The sequence below is a fragment of the Rhinolophus ferrumequinum genome, chromosome 24 (genome assembly GCF_004115265.2).
Source record: "Rhinolophus ferrumequinum isolate MPI-CBG mRhiFer1 chromosome 24, mRhiFer1_v1.p, whole genome shotgun sequence".
NCBI classification, from domain to species: domain Eukaryota; kingdom Metazoa; phylum Chordata; class Mammalia; order Chiroptera; family Rhinolophidae; genus Rhinolophus; species Rhinolophus ferrumequinum.
Genome location: NC_046307.1, coordinates 10,545,695 through 10,564,709, shown reverse-complemented (window position 1 = coordinate 10,564,709; position 19,015 = coordinate 10,545,695). Strand labels below are relative to the sequence as shown.

The 19,015-nt window shown below is 36.3% G+C and overlaps 2 protein-coding genes and 1 pseudogene across 3 annotated transcripts in view; all 3 read right to left on the bottom strand.

Annotated features, from left to right (window-relative positions):
* Positions 1-2,601: 2,601 nt before the first annotated feature.
* On the bottom strand, positions 2,602-10,927 carry CAMLG (calcium modulating ligand). Of its 2 annotated transcripts, XM_033096992.1 has the most exons (4): positions 10,602-10,920; positions 8,441-8,901; positions 6,800-6,865; positions 2,602-3,219 (listed from the first exon to the last, which is right to left on the bottom strand). In XM_033096992.1, the coding sequence occupies exons 1-4, from the start codon at positions 10,771-10,773 to the stop codon at positions 3,028-3,030; spliced, it is 891 nt and encodes a 296-aa protein (XP_032952883.1). In that variant the 5' UTR covers positions 10,774-10,920; the 3' UTR covers positions 2,602-3,027. The 2 variants fall into 2 exon arrangements, with proteins under 2 accessions (XP_032952883.1, XP_032952884.1); XM_033096993.1 differs by lacking the exon at positions 6,800-6,865 and having other exon boundaries at positions 2,609-3,219; positions 10,602-10,927.
* A 4,364-nt stretch (positions 10,928-15,291) lies between these two features.
* The window catches only part of SEC24A (SEC24 homolog A, COPII coat complex component), a 52,593-nt gene continuing 48,869 nt past the window's right edge, over positions 15,292-19,015 (bottom strand). Inside the window, exon 23 of the mRNA XM_033096067.1 lies at positions 15,292-18,258. Within this exon, the coding sequence (XP_032951958.1) occupies positions 18,144-18,258 (115 nt within the window). The 3' untranslated portion in view covers positions 15,292-18,143. The remainder of the gene's footprint in view (positions 18,259-19,015) is intronic.
* Positions 18,298-19,010, bottom strand: LOC117016629 (40S ribosomal protein S15a-like; annotated as a pseudogene).

Below are 19,015 nucleotides of genomic sequence, written 5' to 3'. Positions count from 1 at the left end.
TCCTGCTCTTCCTCTGTGGCAGCCTGTGGGAGTCGTGCCATCTATGCTGAAAGTAAGGAAGGCCTCAGCTATTATGTGACAGAATGGCCACCAGTGAGAGTCAGGTATCCGAGCCACTGTAAATTGCTTGTTTGTAGGCTAAAGATAAGGCATGTGGGTTTCAGTCTAAAAGAAATAGGAAACCACTAGTGACAAGCAGTGGAGATACTGAAAGGTGGTCAGATTCTAGATATATTCCAGAGGCATCTCTCCAAACACTAATTATTAAATTGGATGTGAATTGTGAAGGAAAGGGAGGAATAAAGATGACTCCCCGGTTTTGAACATAACTACTGTGGATTGTGCTGAATTTGCAGAGATGAGAAATGCGTGGGAGCCAGATTTGAAGAGGGAAAGAGAGAGAAATCAGTGGTTTTGTTTCCGTGATGTAATGTTTGAGACGCCTACTAGATATCCAGGAGATAAAGGCTACATGAGGGGATATACGAGTCTGGAGTTCAAGGGAGAAATAAAGGTTGGAGAGGTAAGGGTCATAGCATTTTACAGAATGTATAATAATACAAGGTATTTGAAGCCATGGAACTGGATGAGGCCATGCCAAAGTTAGTTACTGCTGGAACAGATTTTAAAATCACATTATCTTGAAGTGAAAAAAACTGAGACTAGAGAAACAAATTTAATCCTAGATCACTAATCTTTTTGAAATCTATGCTGGAACCAGAACCCAGGCATCCGATAGGCTGCCCGGGGGCCAAGATACATTGTTTCTAACTCCCCTTTAAGAGAAAACATTGAAGTGACAATTCAGACTGGCTTTTTATATCTATGATATATTTATGGTAAATTCACAGTACTTCTATGTCCTGGAAATAGCAACTTTTATCTATTAGCACATGGGAAAGTACAGGCATACCTCGTTTTGCTGCATTTTGCTCCACTGTGCTTCATAGATAATGCGTTTGTTTTACAAATTGAAGGTTTGTAGCAACCCTGTGTCAAGCAAATCTATCAGCACCATTTTTCCACCAGCTCAGATGATGATTCACGTTTTTTTTACTATATTAAGGTATGTACATTTTTTTTAGACAATGCTACTGCACACTTAATAGACTACAGTGTAGTATAAACATAACTTTTATGTGCAGTGGGAAACTGAAAAATTCTTGTGACTTGCTTTCTGGATATTCACTTTACTGGAGTTGTCTGGAACTGAATGTGCAGTATCTGAGATATGCCTGTAATTATACCACTGTGTCTCTAATACCTCACTTTTAGCAAACTGTCCTGGCTTCCAAAGCAGATTTTGATTCTAATTAACCCAGTTCTGAGTATCTCGTAACTCTTGCTGTTTTTAGTACCAACTGTGATGCACATATGTCCATTTATGCAACTAATTAGACTAAAAATTAGCTACTGATCACAGATGTCTCCTCTCAACAACCATCCTCATCCATCTAGTTTTGACCCATATACATTTAAAGTCCCTGAAATTTCCAAATAAAAAATTCTTTTTAATTATTCCAAACAGTAAGAAACTTCCATTTGTTTGTTATTATTCAACACACTTAAAGTGGCACTGATAGACAAGGTATCTTACAGCTCTTCTCTTTGAAATAAATTTGATAATGATCTCCAATTACTAAAACTCTGCATGTGTCAACTGGATAAATGTTTTTTTTTCCTTTTTTTTTTTTTTTAGGAAACAAAAGTAGTTGAAGACCACTAGTGTCTTTCCAGGGATTGGGGGGAAGAGTGACCAATCCAAGAATGCTTTCCAATCCTTTAGATACTATGGAATCAGGAAAAATATGTGCTTGTAATCCTATCCTAAGTCAGAGGACTAGACTTAAATTATTGTATTTATTATTCTCCATTATTCTGATTTAAAATAGACTTTGTGAGTAATAAAAAAAGGATATGTTTTTAATACAAGGATTAATCAAATAGACCATACAAAAATCTGTTAAGGAAATGTAGTACCAAGAGATGTGATACTTATGTTTTATACTCTCTTAAGATAAACCTTCAAAATATGAGTGTTACCAAGTTAATTAAAAGGATATTTATGTTATTGGGTTGCATACCTCAGTCAGTTCTTCAAATCCCATTTTTATATCTAATCATTCTAGTCTAGTTTGTTTTTTAAAAAAATACTTCTAAAAACTGAAAACTCAAAAGTGGAAATTTCCAACTCTAAGATTGGTAATAAAATTTTTCATAAATAAAAATTAAGATTTCAAGCTGATGTAGAATAATATTGAATGTCAGCCATATATATGTATAGTCACAGGAGGTAAAGTACAGCATAGGGAATATAGTCAATGGTACAGTATCAGCTATATACGATGTCAGAAGGATAATAGACTGGAGGGGGGATATCACTTTGTAAGAGGTATAAATGTCTAATCATTATGTTCTTTTGTACACCTGAAACTAATAAAAAAACTAAAGATTTCATAAATACCTTCTAATTTCTTCCACTAAAATATTTGCACTGGAGTAAAACTTAAGATACTGACTCAACAAGAAATGATAAAATTGGCTACCTTATTCAGCCCTTGTTTAAGTTAACAAATGCAGACACTTAACATTACACAATTTAGTTTCTTTCATTTTATTTTTAAGATGGCTCCATTTCTTAAGACAGAACAACACAAATACAAGATGCAGTCCCCAAATATAAGGGTCTGGCTGAGATCTGTTCATCTGCTCCCCTAAAAGCACTAGCTCAGCCTCCAAAAGAAGAATTACAAATCTGAGAAGTTAGGGAAAAGTATAGACTAGGGATTCTAATTAAACCAAAAACAATCAGTTAATGACATTGGTACTCTATTCTTCCCATCAGTATTAATATAAACTCAACCCTTTTAAATCAGGGAACCTGCGATTCCATTCCTAATCAGTAGTTTTACAACCCCTATAAAGTAAAAGAATTACAAAAAGGTGTAAACTGATTTTCCTCCTTTAGAGATACTGTAATACAGAAATTGTTTTTTTGTAAGCTTCTCCTTCTGAGTTCTGCAGGCTTCATGGTACTTCAGAGCCCCAATAATCAAGCAGTTCGTGACAAAAGATAAAAGTGAAAAAGTAGACACAGAGATCTGTGAAAACTTCGCCCATTTTGCTGTAGGTATCCATTGATCGATTTATCACTTCAGCAGGAATTCCAGATAACAGAAGTGCAGCTGTTAGTACTGTTGTCTTTATCTTCTTTTCACCCTGTACAGAGAAGAACAAATAAATTTTACAGCTTTCCAAAGACTACGTAAGCTCTAAAAAAACATTATCAGTGCTGCCATTTTTGCCTGATTTCAAAACCGTTAATGATGTTTCAAAACATCAATGAATAACAGCAACAAACATTCACTGAGTATATATGTAAAACAGCAAACTGCTAAGCAGTAGGGGAAAAAGACACCATTTTTGCTATCAAAATTTTTTTTAAAAGTCTTATCTTAGAGGCAAGACATAAAACAATATATATTCAACAGCATAGGGGAAAAAAACCAGGAAAAACACTACTAGACAGAATATAAACAACTGCTACACGAATGACATGGATAATATGCAACAAAGTGGTTCAAAGGAGACAGAAATTACCCCAGGGTTTCATGTAGAAATAAAGCACAGGAAAGAATTTTAGGAGGAAGTGGAATTAAAAACAGGCCTTCAAGGATGAGCAAGATTTAGATGGGCAAAAGTACGAGGAGAAATCTTATTGTAAGTTAAGGCTCATGACAACAACGTCAGAAAAATGAGTGATAGGTGTACTAGAGGAAAGTGTGTAATTTGTAACAGAATCATAGGAACATTCTGTAGAACCCTAACTGCCATGCCAAGCAATTCACACTTGATTACACATGCAATAGGATATCATTTAACATTTATTTCCTAACATAATTCTCTAGTATTATTTTTTAAGAGATTCAAAGCTGAATTTTTATTTAGTTTACTTATTCGGTGTCACCAAATCGAGTCACATGGTTCAAAAATTTCTTAAACATAAAAATCTATAGTTACCCAAGAAAAATCAAAGCCTATGTCCACAAAAAAATTCATACAAGAAAGTTATGAACTGCTTTAGTCATAATAACCAAAAATTGAAAACAACCAAGATGTCTATCAACAGATTAGGTAAATAAATGGATATATTCACACAATTACTCCACAAAAAAAAAAAAGGGGGCCGGCCCGGTGGCTCAGGCAGTTAGAGCTCCATGCTCCTAACTCCGAAGGCTGCCGGTTCGATTCCCACATGGGCCAGTGGGCTCTCAACCACAAGGTTGCCGGTTCAATTCCTCGAGTCCCGCAAGGAAAGGTGGGCTCTGCCCCCTGCAACTAAGATTGAACATGGCACCTTGAGCTGAGCTGCCGCTGAGACCCCGGATGGCTCAGTTGGTTGGAGTGCGTCCTCTCAACCACAAGGTTGCCAGTTCGACTCCCGCAAGGGATGGTGGGCTCTGCCCCCTGCAACTAAGATTGAACACGGCACTTTGAGCTGAGCTGCCTCCCGGATGGCTCAGTTGGTTGGAGTGCTTCCACTCAACCACAAGGTTGCCGGTAACTCCCGCAAGGGATGGTGGGCTGTGCCCCCTGCAACTAGCAACGGCAACTGGACCTGGAGCTGAGCTGCGCCCTCCACAACTAAGACTGAAAAGGACAACAACTTGAAGCTGAACGGCACCCTCCACAACTAAGACTGAAAGGACAACAACTTGACTTGGAAAAAAGTCCTGGAAGTACACACTGTTCCCCCCCCCCAAAAAGTCCTGTTCCCCTTCCCCAATAAAAAAATCTTAAAAAAAAAAAAAAAAAAAAAGGAGAGGGGAATAAATTACTAACACACTCAACACCATGGATGATTATCAAAATACTACTCAGAATAAAAGAAGCCTTGTACGAAAATGTATGTATAGGAATGATTCCATTTACATGCAGTACTAAAACAGGAAAAACTAATCTACGGTAGGAAAAAAAAAATCTGACCTTCAGAGTGTAGAGGCTGGGCTGTCTGGAAAGGGGCGTGATGCAACTTCCCTGACAGTAATGTTCTAAACCTTAAAAGGATTTGGGTTTGTCAGGTTGTCAAAACTCATTAAATGGTATACTAAAGACTTGAGCAATTCACTACATGAAAATTTTACCATAAAGAAGAGAAAAAGAACCATAAACAAACATTGCATTGTAGTTAATGATATGTAAGCTGAAATGTGTAGGGATATAGTATTGACATCTACCTCTACAACATGCATACTTTGAAATGCATCAAGGAAAAGATGTATTGAAAACGCATAGAAAATTGGATACATGATAAATACAGTGAAATGTCAATTATAGAATCTAGGCGGTAAGTATAAATGGGTATTCACTGCACAATTCCTTCAACTTTTCTGCTTGTTTAAAACCTGTTGAGGGCGGCTGGTTAGCTCAGTTGGTTTAGAGCGTGGTGCTGATAACAAAAAGGTTGTCAGTTCGATCCCTGCATGGGCCACTGTGAGCTGCACCCTCAATCAAAAATAAAAAAATAATAAAGTAAAAAAAATAAAAACTGTTGAAACAAAATGTTTTGAGAGAAAAGTATACAGCAGTCTCCCTTCTTTCTCTGTCTCCCATTCACCTCGTAACCCATATACACTCCTAGCACAAACAACCAGTTAATAGTTTCATGTATTACTCTTCCAGAGTTTCTTTACACATAGATAAGCAAAATCAAATGTTATTTTCCTCCTTTTTACAAAAAAAGGGAGTATACTATATAGATCCTATTCTGTATTTTGATATTTTTCTCTTAATATTTCTAGGCAAGCTTACCATTAGCAGTACATGGACAGCTTCATCATTTTGTTTTTATTAAAATGGATCTACCATAACTTTTTTAACTAGCCATTTTTTAGTAGACATTTAGGTTGTTTCCAAACTTGCTACTGCAAAACTATAATCAATGTTTCAAGGGCAAATTTCTGAACAAATGTTTTTATTAAAATTACACTTTTGGGAGTGGGTCAATAAGTATACATCTGCGTCAGAAAAAAATTATTTAATTAAAAATAACATTTCTTTTTTTACTTTTACAGTGTGTATTTGACCTCCCCAAAATATGTTTCAAATACATTAAAAACACACATGAGGTCTATCAGTGCATTACAAATCACTAAGCAAATAGCCAAGTAGCTTTTTCTCAGCAAAAACTCACACAAAACTCAATTACACAAGTAAGGTTATTTTCTATGTCAGCAAAGCCAAGTCCCATAAAACTGTGTATATATCTGTAGTCAACCAGGCCAGGTAAACATTGATATTCCTCATGATTCTGTTCTGCAATTTGGCCACATATTTCTTGTAAATATCAGGTCCTCAGCATTAAAGATAAAGCGCATTTTTATTAAGTTTCCACTAAGGAGCACAGTAAGATCATTGAACCCACTTTTAAATTAATTTCCTTTAGCATAAACAAAATGTGTTACTGAATTTTTACTAAGTAATTAAATTGAACACTTTTATACAAGTACTATTCAAACTGTCTTGAAGTTTTTCCCTTAATCCATGGTGGACCAACATTTTTGTAAAATATGATGAAAACATTATGGCAATGTCAAATTGCTATGAAAGTTTCTAATTACTCACTTTCTGAACTTATTACAAACAGAACAAATAGTTTGAAGATCAGCACTGGTGGCCAATCACACTTTGAGTAGCACTAATTCAGACTGTAAGTATGACCAATTTTTTAAAAGTTCTTAAGATTATCTAGTCATTAATGAATCTATATCACCATAATTTAGAAAAAAATTTCATTTACCTTGGGAAAATACTTGTACAGTCCCATGTATGCAAGTTGTAAAGTAAGAAATGGAGCAAATATGGACTGTGAAGATAGAAGATACAATTACATATTTCCAACAAAATATTCAAATCCAATAAATCAAACTAATAGCAGCTATAAATTCCAAGCAAAAATACTGTAATAAAATATTTAATTTAATGGCTGAAAGGAGACTTGTTTCTGCAGAAGGGTGGAGAAAATAAAGGGATTTGATTCCTTATCATAAATCATGTTTCTCAAGTCAAGTCACATTCTTTAATGTCCCCAAAAATATCTTGTCTCCTAAAAACTTATCTATAAATGACAAAGTATTCAATGGTGATAGATGTGTGATACATCATACAGTAACATCTCTCTTATCTAGAGGTAATTAACTGGCAATTTCAAAGCACACATAAAAAGCCCAGTATTCACAATAGATGCCATACATTCCTCAGACTTTGGAACAAGAAATTAACTTATAAAACTACATCTTTGGCCCTCAAATGACAAGCTACTCTTGTCATAAAACAGCTTGGTTTTCTGGCTTCTCACATAATAAAATGGAAAAGATCAAAATAATAATTTATATTTATTTCTAAAATTAAAAATATTATGGAGTGAAGGAGCAAACATTACTAGATGGAAACGTAGTGAGAGCAATGAGAAGTAAGTTTAAAGTCAAAGAACAGAGAAAACCAGAAAGCCAAAATACCCTCACACAAATATGAGGCACAAAAATAGGACTTTATGAAAGCACAGAGTAGATACACGTCACACTGAATTTTGAAAGCTATGACGACAAATTATCATCAGGGGGAAAAAAATCAAATTTGTTCAACAGATTCTCTTTAAGAAAAGATTTGCACAAAATAGTTTAAAAACTTTTTTTGCGTAACAATATAAACTTTACTTATCTAGAAATTTACTTATGTGCCTAGCACTCAACATTCTTAAAATTATTTTGAGAAAATGGAAATATCTCAAAAAGCAAGACACTTGCTTTTCTTCATTCCTCTACATACTGTAAAATAAAACCAGTAAATCCCAACTTTCAATTAATAGCCATTGGCATGTGAAGGTACAGTAAAAATAGACTACATTTTTATGATAATACATTATAAAATGGTGAAATGCCTTCTCAACCATAAAAATATTATATCATGTTCAAAACCATAGAAACTGCATTTTAATGTTTAAAAATATTTGAAAAGTGGTAATTAACATATATGTAGGTACTTTACCCTTTGGTTTTGGAATCAAACTGCCTGGGTTTAATCCCAGCTATCACTTTGTAGCTGTGTGACCTTGGGCATATGATTTAACCTCTCTGAGTCTTCATTGCCTCATCTATAAAACACAGATTAAAATGATACCTAGTTCATAAGGATGAGGTTAAATTAATCAATATATGTAAAACACTTAGAATGGGACCGACATGTAGAAAGAGTTTAACAATTATTATTAGGCTCTGTATTTAATCAGAATACCTCATTCTATAACTAAGGTGAATAGCAGTTTATAATACATCTCAAAATAGCCCGGTGAATCTGGTAAATACTAATATTGGCAATGAAGTCTATGGATTAAAAACACTCATTATTATAACCAATTTGCATTTTTCATTATGTTTCTTACCAAGTATTTGCAAACAAAAGCTCTGACTCCAAAGGCAAGAAGAGCACATCCCACCAATCTGAATATTCGGAAAGAATCAAATTCTTCTGTTGTATTTCCATCCTCTTGATTGGGTTTTTCACTAATCAGCTGTTTCCTTAGCTTCATTGCTTCTTCAAATCTGGAAAGGTACTGTTCTAGGCCATGGCGAGAACCTCTCTGGACAGTGTCTGCTGGCAGGTCCCCTCTGTTCCGCTGCCGGAGCTCAAGGCTTACATCATTACTGCACTCAGGTGGTTTAATGAAAGAGTCCAATTTGTCTCCCAGCTCAGTCCCCTTTACCTCGGCCATACCACTCTGCTGGTCAGCTGTTCCTGTACTGACCGAATCACCCAGCACCACTCGCTTTGAAACTGAAGGAATGGTGAGGGAGTTCAGTTTATCACTGTCCTGCTGCTTTGATTTTGTTTGACTTTCTTCTTCTGAGAAAAGAAATTCAGAAGCCTTATGTATTACATACTGGCAAACACCTTTCATATTAATATTAAAAAATATGCCACTGAGCTAGAACTTTGAATCTAAATTAATACTGATTCTACATAAAACATAAACTAGTTCCTTCCTCTACACCCTAAAAATACATCACCCAAAAAGAGTATTCCTACAGAATATATAATCCAAACTTTAGGGGTAGAAGATAAGACTACTAGACAAATTGGGAAAGAGAGTTAGACATGGTTGAACATGCTATAAAGCCCAAGTTTTTATGGATAATACATCCATCCCCACAGTCTGGTTGTATTGCCTGCTGTAGCTTATTTGGTTAAAAACAGAACATTATTAAAGCTTTTCAACATCTGTATTTTAATATTTAACATCTATATTTTAATATTTCTGAATCCAGAGTCCTGTCAGCATAGGGTGTGGCATATCCTACAGCTACTGTTTACGTAATCCTTCTACTGTAGTCAGGGAGCCATTAGTAGGGACTTACGTAGTTTTAGGATGCTGTCCTGCATTAAAACAAAACAAAACCTTAATGCCATAAAATTTTCAAAGCAAAAAAAAAAACCAAAATATGGAATGCACCTCAAAAAAGATAGCAAATTCTTTCTTTGGGAAAGAATACATATTCTATTAATCACTGAAGGAAGAAATGCATCTTCTAACTATGGTTCTAAGAGAATTTCAATAGTTCTCTTACCTATTTTAGTAGTTTTCAGTTGCAAATCTGTGAACTGTCTTTAAGTTCAGAACCATATATCTAAAGCCCCATGGAACATAAGTCACAAAGATCTAAGGAGCTTGCAACCAATGATTACAGGCTTGCAACAATGATTACTAAAGGCAACACTCAAAAGAAACTTACAGAACATTAGCACATACTACGTGTTCAAAAAATATTCACATAAAAAAAAATTTAAAGAAACTCACTCTACATGTCACTGGGGAGAAATGAGGAACTCCCGTTAGGGTTAAATGCAGTTCCTGACATCAATCACATCAATCTCTGAACACTAGGAGAGACGACCTTCCCACTTGTTGGGTCTATAAAGAATGGTCGCTCCAATTTTTTTTGCGTGTTTCAGAAGGCCTGAAGATGACATTGCTGAGGGCACTGAACAGTCACTAGGACATGACTGTAAGAGTCCCTGGTCCACGTAGGAAGGACTAGGGGGCAGTTGAGTAAAGACATGCAGGCCGAAAGAGTTATAGCAAAAAGTAAGAGAAGACAGACATTAGAAAAGGCACGAGAAGGGAAAGCACTTGGAACAGAAAGGAAAACAATCTTCCTGAGAGGCACAATGGGGAGAACAGCCCGCCTGGGGATAAAACGTGCGCCCTTTAAGAGAGGCGAAGTGGTGGGGAAGGATGAAACGGTCGTCTCAGTAAACTGGGCAGAAGGCGCCAAGGCAGGGGGGCTCTGGAGCGAGGGCATCGCAGCCCGCGGCGGAGGTAGGACAACCTCTGGGCGAAGCCTCCGGAAAACTGAGGAGAGCAACGAGAAACGCCCGGGGGTTAAGTGAGAACTTGGAACATCACCTAGGGATCGGGGCCAGAGTGGGGCGGAGGATCAGGGAGCAGGGCTTTGTCGAAAAGATCAGTGGGGTGGAGGGAAAGAAAGAATGATCCTGAAGACTGAAAGGGGTGTGCGGGACACTGAGGGGAAACAGGTTCTCACCAGCGCTGCTCCCGGGCCTGTGAAAGCCCATGATTCGGTTGATGCGCTGTTCAGAGTTCATGAGCAGCTTTCTCCGCCGCAGCTCGGCCCGACGCTGGGAAGCCGACAGGCCTGAGCCCACCGGGGCCGCAGGCCGGTCCCCGCTGTCAGTAGCGACGGTCACCGGCTCCATCTTCCCTTCCACAATCGAGGAGTGGCGATGATAGTACAGGTGGCTGCAGCAACAGAGCGGATGACTTCAGGTCCGACCGCAGGGCACGCGTACCCCTCCCCACCGTAGACCCGCCCCCAAGAGCGCGAGGCTGGAGACTGCGGGCTAAGCACGCGCACCGCCTGACGGGACCAAGCGGAGGATTGAGCCGCCATCTTAAATGAGGGCAGAGCGGGAGGCCCCAGTTGCTCCCATCTGGGCTGGCCTTTGCCGCTCCTCTCCCCCGCCACCAGGCCGCTCTTCTGTCCACTCGGAGGTGAAGAAAATTGACATCTAGCCTGACCAGAGGGAAAGGAAGGGGAGTGAGGAGTACTCTCATCTTAGAATGTTGCCAGGAAGCAAAATGGAGGTTGCAACGGCAGTCACGTCTTCCACTGACCTTCTGCGGCCTCGCTTATAGGCCTCTGGTGTACGTAACTCCGGGAGCGACGCTTTAAGGAGCGTGACGTTTGGATTTGTTCTTGATACTGATTCCTCATCCTCTACCTCTCTTCTCCCAAATGTGCGTGGTTCTTCCAGGCTTTCTTTACGTCTTTGTTCAAGACTTTCCCAGGGACACCATCCCAGTCCATTGTATTTAAATTGCCACCCCGTCTCAACACTACCTATTCTCTTTTTTAAGTAATTTTTTAAATGTTTGAATAACAGTTGACGTACATTATATTCGTTTCAGGTGTACAACATAGTTATTAGACATTAATATAAATTATGAAGTGATCACCCCAGTAAGTCTAGTACCTATTCTCTTTATCCGCTTTCCTTTTCTCCTTAACACTTAAAACCGCCTCGCAAGCTAAATGTACTTTTGTTTATTGTCTGTTTCTCACTAGAATGTAAGCTCCGTGAAGACAAGCACTGTGGTTTGTTCAAGGATGCAACGCCCAGAGCAGTGAGAGCGCTAAGCAGGGCCGACTTATCCGTTAGGCAGTGTTGAGGACCCACGACGGTCTTAGGAGCCCAAGAAAATGTTTTTAAGTTCTTTAAAAATAAGAACAAAATATAAGAATAAATAATAATGGATCCAGCCTGGATTACAGTCGTCCTTATACCAACACAGCCATAATATATAATTTAAATATACTTTTGTGGAGGAAAGGACCCATGAAAACAAAGTTCCTCGATCCTATAAATGAAGCCCTGGAGCTCAATAATGACTAAGTGGATGAGTAAATGAAAGAGGAATTGTATCCTCCGTCAACCCTCGCTGACAGGCTACAAAGGTTGAAGCAGCCTCGTGCGCCCCCTGCAATGAAGCCAGCTGCACAATCACACTCAAAATCCGGAAGCAGGTGAAGCCCCTCTTAGAAAGTAATAAAATATTGTATTTAACTGACAGTCATCTAACCCTGTCCCAGACAGAAAAGGAGTTTGAGAAAAAAGTGTACAAAAAGCAAACAAACAACTTATCTTTTGGATTCAACACATAAGGAGCTCAAGTAAAAACACTGAACTTTACCCCTTGATTGGATGAGTTAAATCTCAGGGACATGCCCTCGCTAATAATCTTAAAGCATTAGAAGAATTTCCCCTGTATATCTGTACAGATATCTACATCTCCTAGGCTCAGACTAAGTCTTTAAAAAATTCTACAATTCAGAACTTGCCCAGACCACAAAGAATAAAATGGTGAAAATTAAATTTGAATTAAGATCCTTCGGTTTTAAGACCCTTCCTCTTTCCACTACACCATACTCAAACTACCCCACCCAAAATAAAGAAACTGTGGAATTCATCACTGTAAAAAAAAATTCTACAATTCAAATAATTGTGAAATAGTAGTAAATGTGCAGAACTTGATGAGGTACAATTCTGATGAGTCAAGGCCAAATAATAGTTCCAGGAGAAAAGATTTTTTTCACTTGAAATCTATAGAAGCCAAATGAAAATTTTGGTTCTTCAGATAGATGTGTTGATTTAATTGGCTCATTTAGTCAGGTTAAGAATTGTCAAGATTTCATATTACATGCTTATTTCTGGGAAACCATTTTCCTGTGGGGTTCCTGCAGTGTAATTAACCTTCCTTGTACTTCTGTGGTGTATGTGATTCTTTTATAAATTATGTGCACGTTTAACAACTCTTGAATTAATTTCTATCTCTTTCACTATAGTGTTTACAAGGGCAAGCGCATCCTTTTTCTTCTTTTTTTTTTTTAATTTTCCACTTTGCCCCAAACCTAGCACTGAGAGCAGTAGATTAAACTTACCTGAATAGCTGCAGAAAATTTCCTTTCAGAGGACGTGTCAAAACTTGGCATTTTCATTGAGTTTTATGTATAATTTTTATTTGATCCTAGCATTATTTAGGTAGGATAATATTAATACTTTATTGACAAACTAGATACAGAGCTGAACAGATTGAGTCAGAAGTATAAACCTAGAGTTCATTTTCTGGGATTAAAGGTAGGCAGTAAGTTCATGCTTGGACCCCTTTCTTCTCTACACAGCAATAACAATAACAGTTAAAAATATAAAGGATAAAAGTAAATGGCTGGACTCAAAAAGAAGAGAAACATCTCAGCAGATCAAAGTACTGGAGACACAAAATATTGCAGAGCCTGAAGTCTGGTGCCTATTGGGCTGCAGGTCCAGAAGCAGGCAATGATAGCACATTCTATGGGTAAGGTGCACTGAAGATGCTCCACGTGACACAGGGACGAACAGGCTGAACTCACTACCTGAGGTCTGTTCTCCCTCCAAAAATATTTTTAAATCATTTGCTACTGACCCACGTAGCCTTGAACTTCAACTTTATAAGCAGAGAGGCTTAAGAGAGGGCAAACAACTAGACTACCCCCTGTGGGTGACTGGAATGTTGCTATCCCAAAATCATTGCAGGACAGGAGCTCTGACACCCCCCATGAGCCCTAGTTTTGGGGAAGGAGCTAGGAAATGCAACTGAAAAACCCATAGCTAGGGAAAGGGAAAGCATGGACAGAGTGAGATGAGCTGAAATGAAAATAAAAATCCACCTACTCAAATGAGCCTACAAACCCAAATTCTAACTAACATGAAGATATACAACATTTAAATTCTGTCCAATTACAAATTGGAATTCATTCCAGAAATAGTTTTTTTTCCCCTTTCTTCTGCCTCCCCCCACTCCAGTTCAAGCTGTTGTTTCTCAGTCTAGTTGTGTACGACACCGGCTGCTTCAGCGGCAGCACTCACTCAGCAGCCCAGGGCAGCTCACGCAAACCTCCGACTGCTCACAGCAGCCCAGCTCCAGGGAGAGCTATTGTTCACAATCTTAGCTGTAGAGGTCACAGCTCACTGGCCCATGTGGGAATCGAACTGGCAACCTCGGAGTTAGGAGTACCGCGCTCCAACCACCTGTGCCACTGGGCCAGCCCCAGAAATAATTTTATAAAACAGTTTTAATACACTATTAAACAAACAGGAAGAAATGAATAAAAAATGGATACAAAAAATCAGTCTTGGAAGTGACAAATAGTTATGCATGAATAAAATTCAATAGATAAAATTAAACTTCAATCGGGAAAAAGTCACAAGAGGAATTAGTGAAAACATACATCTAACAGAAATTGCAAGAGTGAAAAAAGAATAGAGGAAATGACAGAGAAGCAAATATTTTTAAAGAAAATTGCTTTATATGTCATTTATACCTCAACTTAAAAATAAAATTTAATATAGTAAACAACACAAAAGGGAGAAATTAAATTTAGAAGAAACAAAAAAAACTTCTATATTGCTTTAGAATGAATTGTGTCCCCAAATTCATACGCTGAAGTTCTAACCCCTGGAGATAGGGCTTTCAGGAGATAATTAAGGCTAGATGGGTCATAAGAGTGGGATCCTAATCTGATATGATTGGTGGCCTTTACAGGAAGAGAGAGATTACTCTCTCACCACATGCCTGCACCAAGGAAAGCCCACGTAGGACTTAGGAGGAGACAGAGGTCCATAATCCACGAAGTGGGCTCTCGCAGAACTTGGAGAAAATAAATTTCTGTCGTTAAGCCAAAAAAAATAAAAATAAAAATAAAATAAAAATTTTAAAAATATATAAAGTAGCTGAGAATTTTCCAGAATTGAAGATAGAAAAGGATATTTGGATTAAAGTGTGCTCTGAAAAACATGCACGATGAACAATAAACTCATAGTAGTAAAACTATAGAACATTAAGGATAAAAGAAAAATCTTAAAAGCTAACAGATAATCTTCAAAAAAACAATTAGAGGGACAGTAGGCATCTTATCAACAGTAAAAGGGTCCAGAAGATAATGGAGTAGTATTGTAAACATATTTGGGATAAAAAAACTCAATCTAGAATTTTAAACCTAGCTATCCTTGAGGAGTGAGCATCAAGAATTCAGTTTATAACCTCCCAGAAACTGACTTAGATTTAACTATAAAGCACCTTCAGCAATAGTTCTCCACTAATTATTTGGATACACAACATAGCACTACTCACTGATTGGCAAGTTATTCATATCACTTTAAATAACTAGTCACTATATGTAAGCTCTTTCAATTAATTTTATTGAATAGCCAAATTGATAAATTAGCATAGTTCAAATGATTATTTGCATGGGTTACAAATGACTTTTTTTTTTACAGGAATAAAACAGTGAAAACTACAAACTGTAAAAAGGAAGACAAATCTTGTCTCTAACATTTCAGAGAAGCAAGATTTAACACAGCACATTGAAGATCAATACATATTTGAATTTGAGAACAAGAATTTCATGTTACAATATTATACACTACTTTACAAAATTAAAATTTCTATATAAGGATTATATTTGTAATAGTTAACAAAATCTTGAAATCACATTTGGTGGTCCCCTAGATAATAGCTGTTATGCATTTTGATTAGAAGAAATAAATCTTTTATTCTAATTAAAACATAGACATAAATTAAAACAGTGAAATATATGCAAACTAAAATAAATGGTACAGCTTGAGTGAATATTAATATGTCAGACTTACAGAAATGTTATTTTAAAAATCCTAGAAATTAGAAAAATAGAGTACTTTTTATGGTAGAACTGCCATGCTCAGATTTAAATACCAAGATTGCCCTTATCTGTTACTTTAGTAGTTGTAGATCTGTAGAAAATTCAAAGATCTTTCATAATTTACAACTACAATAAAAAAAATATGGCATAGTGTAAATATTAGTTGCTTTACATAAAAAAGTAACACAAGATGAGATAGCAGGTAGTGAGTGCCCTATTGCAAAAAAAAAAAAATCAAACTAAAAAACACACTCAATATTGCAAAAAATAATTGCTTAATATCAATATCTCCAAAAGGTTCATTCATTCCCTCATTATCCAGAGAACAAATATTGTGAATCCTAACTAAAGTTATATTTTTTATGACCTGGCTATTATAAAATTATTCTGGATTGCACATGTTACACAATATCTAAAATAATTTTTTAAAGTGAATTTTTGAAAGTAAATTTGTGAAATCTACTAACAAAGCATGTTTAATAACAAGAGTCATACCCACTCAGGGACGAAGTGAGGCACAAGGAAGAGTATTGTCCCAAGAAGCACACTTTTCCCTCTGGAAGATTCTTTAGTACTATTAAGAACGGACCTACAAATATCAACATTTAAAATTCACATTAAGAAGAGAATTTTAATTATTTTAAGAAACATCAGTGCATAATAATGACTGTTTCTTTAAAAGAAAGGAAAATACAAATTTATTTTGATTTGCTACTCTTTGAAAATAGCTTCCTAATAAATGAAGCAGCTTTCAAGAATAATTCTAGTTCAATGTACCATTTGCATACTGAAAATAAACCTTAACACTGCTTAAGGGAGATGATATCTTTATAAAGCACAATTATTCTGATCCAGATGACAGACAGTAGTATATATTCTAGTGGGACCTGCTTCTTCCCTATCCCAAAACAACTCAGTTACAGTCAGCTCATATTGATGTAAACCTGAAAGTTATTATTTCATTGGTGATCATATGAGACCAAGATTGTAAACACATTTTTCTAACCCATTAAAACAAACAATAATCTTTTCATCAAGTATTACACATGAACATCTTTAACTTTAAGAAGTTCATACAAGACATTATGAATCTGTGAATACTGGGCCAAACTCTTATTAAAGATACTCTATCACAGCACTTTAAATATACAGATGTATAATTTACCTATTTGTAAACAAAAGTCACTTAATGGTTTTGACTATATTTCTCTGGCTGAATCAAAAAAGCAGTCTCTTGAGCATGTTCAGAAATCAAGTTTCTTTCATAACTTCAATATACTGCATTTATGTAATCTTAATATCCATCAAATCAAACAGCAGCATTCATGCTTTAATAAGTTTTAATATCCAAGAATAAACCTCTTATGAGTGGCTTTCTATTTAAAGTCCTTAGAAAAATGTTACTGATGCATTTGAGACAGCATTTAAGAAAACTTTAAATTTCTTTCATTCATCCTCAATTCACTAATATAACACTTTTATTACATATCACAGAGCAGAAATGTACCAAACAAAACCCACTTAAAGGATCAAGATAACTAGTTTCTCATCTCCCTGTTATCATTGCTAGTCCCAACATATTTAATGAAGACAGCTCAGATTCTTTTCACTGCAGAATAAGATAGCATGTCCAAGTCTTTTGCAGTCAAATCAGAAAACAACTTAATTACAGTTTTCACTTCAAATCAAGGTGACTTTGTTCTTCAAGTATAGAGAATACTGACAGATTTTAAAGCTTGACTGTATTATTTCATATTCTTCTTAAACTAGACTAGAGTTAGTTTACTCTAGTTTTGGTTAACATGATGATGCTTTTTCTTCCTTAAATAAGGAAAAAAAAAGGTACGGGGGATGGATTCTAGTTTTTCTATATACTATTTACTTCTGAAATTTTTTGATTTTAGAAAGATCATCATTAATGGATTTTTAACTTCCCTGCAACATTTGTCTTGTGAGGTTTTAAATGTAGCAGCCAAAAATTCAGAAAAAAAATGAGAAATATACATTTGGAACACGGAAGTCTTTATTTTACAAAATGTACTTTGCCTCTGCAATATTGTCTCATCTTATTTCAATCCATAACAACTCAATCATAATTGGCAGCAAAGGAAAAAAGGTATCCGATCATATGTAGATATATTTTGATTTGAAAAATACAGTATTTCAGAGTTGCATGTTTGAGTCTCTGCTGTGGTCCTTTATTTGCGACAGTTTGTTGAAATCACAGTGAGAACATATAATCAACATGTCAGTCCACAAACCTAATAGAAAAGGAAGGTATTATACATTCTCAGGTGTTCTGCATTATTGTGACTTTCCTTAGAAATAACCAAGTCAAATATCTTCATTTGTTCATTTATTGACTTGCTGCTGTATATGCAAGAGGAATTCATAATATGATAATGCAGATTCTGTTCTGTCTTCTACCATGTTTTGAAGAAAGTTTGCTTTCATTGGACTCTCATCCCTTAGGAATAAAAGAAAAATATTTATGTACATTAGATAAAATGTAATAAACAGTGGATTTGTCACAAGGTTTTGACACACTTTTTATTAATAACTGAATGCAAAGCATAATTTAGTACTGTTTGAAAATTCTTCGTTTTCTATATTCTTTTTTAAATTTTTTTCTATTGAGGTATTTTATTTGCATGTATGTATTACATCCCTAGAAAAAGAATCCCAGAATTTTCTCTCCTATGTATTTTCATCTTGCTTCTTCATGGTCCATGATGCCCGCTGAGGTTGTCAATAAAATGAAACCCAAATTGACAGGACGGGAGCAGGTTGTTCTGCCATTTTTCTAGATCTCTGAGTTGCACATAAAATCTGGAGCTGATCACTCCACACTTGTTTAACTTGCCCATGAGGTTCACAACAATTTTTCCAGCTCTGTGATCATCAACGATTTCAAAATTGCCAATGTAACCATGTTTCATCATCAGTTAGAAACCAGATGATGACCTTGGAGCACGGGCCTAATAAGAACCTGGCATTTATCTCTCTTCTCGGCATTGTTGGTGCTCTTGAGAGCATCAGCCAGGACATTCATGTGCACCATTATGGCCGCATGGAAAAATGGCAGAAAGAGCTTTTTTTTTTTCCCCCTGTATTATTCTAAAGGGTTTGCTTACGTAATAGGTGACATATATCTATGACTCAAAACAGGTTCTTGCAAGACCAAACAAACTGTTTCACTATTAGCAAATGAAAAATTCAACTTA

Bases quoted from the DNA above. Each gene is read 5' to 3' on its own strand.
- CAMLG (XM_033096992.1), bottom strand. From the start codon at position 10,773: ATGGAGCCGGTGACCGTCGCTACTGACAGCGGGGACCGGCCTGCGGCC. The intron at 8,902-10,601 runs GTGAGAACCTGT...TTCTTTTCTCAG, and splicing joins CAGGCCCGGGAGCAGCGCTG to AAGAAGAAAGTCAAACAAAA. The intron at 3,220-6,799 runs GTAAATGAAATT...TTCTCTGTACAG, and splicing joins TGTACAAGTATTTTCCCAAG to GGTGAAAAGAAGATAAAGAC.